At 41.1% G+C, this 3,070-nt stretch overlaps 1 protein-coding gene across 1 annotated transcript; it reads left to right on the plus strand.

Annotated features, from left to right (window-relative positions):
- The first annotated feature begins 342 nt into the window (after nucleotides 1-342).
- LOC130744033 (vegetative cell wall protein gp1-like) lies at nucleotides 343-1,551 on the plus strand. Its single transcript, XM_057596228.1, has 3 exons — nucleotides 343-804; nucleotides 918-980; nucleotides 1,060-1,551. The coding sequence occupies exons 1-3, from the start codon at nucleotides 343-345 to the stop codon at nucleotides 1,549-1,551; spliced, it is 1,017 nt and encodes a 338-aa protein (XP_057452211.1).
- The last annotated feature ends 1,519 nt before the right edge of the window (nucleotides 1,552-3,070 follow it).

The following is a 3,070-nucleotide window of genomic DNA, read 5'->3' on the forward strand; positions in this document are numbered from 1 at the left end:
CCAAGTCATACTTCAGTGTCAGATGCAAATGTGATAATATATGCAATAATGCTTGTGAGGTCTTCAATGCCAAGATCCTCAAGTATAGAGGGAAACCAATTCTAACTCTGCTCAATGAGGACTATGGCAAACAACAAAATGAAGCTAGCAGCACACAGAGGTTTGCTAACACCAGTCCAACAGAGTAAGTTGGATAAGGAAAAGATAAGTAGTCACCCTTGGACCGCTGTATGGGCTGGTGATGTAGATGGGAATAGATTTGAGGTTCAATGTCATGACACAAGAGTTGATGTCAAATTGCATGAAGGAACTTGCACTTGTAGACTTTGGCAACTCACAGGTATGCCTTGCAAGCATGCAATTGCTGCCATTGCTCACAAAAATGAAAGGCCAGAAAATTATTGCAATGGTTGGCTGACAACAGGTGCATACAATGCTACTTATGAGTTCTATGTACAACCAACACATAGCCAAGAGTTCTGGGAGGCTACTCCATACCTGAAGCCTGTTCCACCACCAATGAAGAGAAAACCTGGGAGGCCAAAGAAGTGTAGGAGAAGGGATAGCACAGAGGCAACAACAGCTGGGGGCACAAGGTTGAGGAGAACATATGTTAACATTCAGTGTTCTAGGTGTGGTGGAGTCAATCATAACACTATAGGCTGCATGAACTATGGTTGTCCAGTAATGCCTACAGGATGGGTTCAACCACCACTTGAGGAAAATGAGGGAAATCAAACTGAGATTGATTTATCACAGAATGCACCACCTGAGGAAAATTTGTCTCAGCCTATCCCTCAGCCTGTCAGTGAAAATGCTGCAAATCCTGCTCCATCATCTGAGCTAAAATCTTGCTCCATCATCAGTTTAAATTTAGTTTCACCCCCTTGATTAACATCCAACATGGTTCTTTACAGGTTACAACCAGAAGGAGAGCATCAAGACAAAGAAAGAATGAAAATGCAGGCTCATCAAATGAGGTATGGTGTTGTTTTAATTCATTGATAGAAAACCACTAATGTATGATGAGATAATTTCAATTTTATGACTACTTTACAGGCCACAACCATTAGGAGGGCACCAAGAGCTAGGGCACCAAGAGCTATAGCACCAACTGCTCCAACTCGGGCTATAGCACCAACTGCTCCAACTCGGGCTAGGGCACCAAGAGCTCCAACTCAGCCAATGACACCAACTGCTCCAACTCAGGTTATGCCACCAAGACCTCCTATGCCACCAAGAGCTCCAGCTCAGCCAATGCCACCAAGACAAAGCATGAATGCTAGCCCAATGCCTGCTGGATTTAGGCCTCCTCCAATGCCTGCTGGATTTAGGCCTCCTCCTATCAGAGCCAGAGGCACAGGAATTGTTTTCAGGCCCCCCCGCAACATAAATATGTCTTCCACTCCAACAACTTCAGCTAGCCCTATGCAATTTCAAGTCAGAAGCTCACCACCACCAGGTCCTGTCCCTGCTGTCTTCAATGGAGCACAAATGACTTTCATGCCTACCCCCAATTTCCCAATGAATGGCCAGAACAACAACAACTAAGGAACCAAGTCTTTTTGTTTTTTTATATCCCTATCCATAGTATGATGGGATTGTAATTTGCCAAGGAACCCCTTTATGGTCTAGGTTGCATTTGGACACCTTTTATGGTCTTGGTTACATTTGGAAACCTTTTATGGTCTTCATATATTTTTGGAACAATGTTGTTTGTTTAATGTGCCATAACTTTGTGGTAACAGACTAATGTATTGGATCTATTTATGTTGAATGTCAATTTGCTGATTTGGTATATGTTTGTCATGGTGTGGTTATGTAATTATCTTCAATGACAAGATCCTGAATTATGTGCCAAAAACTTATGGTACTTGAGTTATGCAGAATGAATTTATCCTGATTTGGTATATCTTTGCCAGTGATTGTAATTGCCAGGGATAACAAGAATTGAACACAGTCATTTTCATTTTGCATTAAAATGGTAGCATGATTCATAACAAGAAGGATTGCATAATTCTTAAACATTACATACATTCTCATTCTCCATAACATACTCAACCTCTAACTGCCTAGAAAGTGAACAGAACCTGAATAAAACAACAAAAAGAACACTATCACCAACATCAACACTACACCTAAGACATAAACTCTCAACATCCTCAGTTCTTGTGTGACTCTCTCATTCTTCACCATCATGGCTTGATTCAGCACCATTATACATTCAATGACAGCTTCATTCTTAACCCTCAATTCTTCAATCATGGTTTGATTTTTCAGTAAAATTGATTTCAGTTGCATGATCTCTTCCTCCCTTGAGCTAGTTACTTATGTAATTCCATCTTCTTCATCTCGAACCCAGAGGAAATAATTGCAATTTTGAGGATGATTCTGGGAAAAAAACAACAACATTCATCACAAGTTCATGGGTTACAAATATAACATGCATCAACAGTCAAGAAGAAGAAACTTACCTTTGGTAGATGACAACCATACCAAGGTTTACCTGGGTTTAAATTTGTTCTAGAGATCCTCACTTTTGCTTCGACACCACATTTGCAGCGCACAACTCTGCCATTCACAGAAGCACTTCCACCTTCATGATATGTTGGCCCTGACCTCTAATCACCACGAGAATTAGAGCCCACTGCCATGTTAATGGATGAGAATCGACAACGAGAGATAGGGATTTCACAATTCAGAGAATTGAAGAAGGCAATTGTAGGTTTGAAGAACTAGGGTTTCTAATTTGCGGCTCCAGGGTTAAGAATTGGGGGTGATTATGTAGATTCAGGGATGAGGACTAAATTGACAGGTTAGAAACTTTCATTCTGACCGTTGGAGAGCCAACTAGGACGTCTACGTGTAAAAAAACGTGACATGTGGTGTTTTCCGTCTGAGGGACTAACGGAAAATTGGTCCAAGGACTAACTTGACCGACGACAACACATACAGGGATGAAAAAAGACCATTTTCAACAACTGAGGACCACTTCATCATAAGTGAACACATTCAAGGACCAGAATGGCTGTTTACTCAATTTTTATATGAGAAGATCATAGATCTATGC

Source organism: Lotus japonicus, chromosome 3 (genome assembly GCF_012489685.1).
Source record: "Lotus japonicus ecotype B-129 chromosome 3, LjGifu_v1.2".
NCBI lineage: Eukaryota > Viridiplantae > Streptophyta > Magnoliopsida > Fabales > Fabaceae > Lotus > Lotus japonicus.

Coding starts and splice junctions, on each gene's coding strand:
- LOC130744033 (XM_057596228.1), top strand. CDS start 343: ATGCCTTGCAAGCATGCAATTGCTGCCATTGCTCACAAAAATGAAAGG. Junction 805..917: donor CTCAGCCTATCCCTCAGCCT/GTCAGTGAAAAT, acceptor GGTTCTTTACAG/GTTACAACCAGAAGGAGAGC. Junction 981..1,059: donor ATGCAGGCTCATCAAATGAG/GTATGGTGTTGT, acceptor ACTACTTTACAG/GCCACAACCATTAGGAGGGC.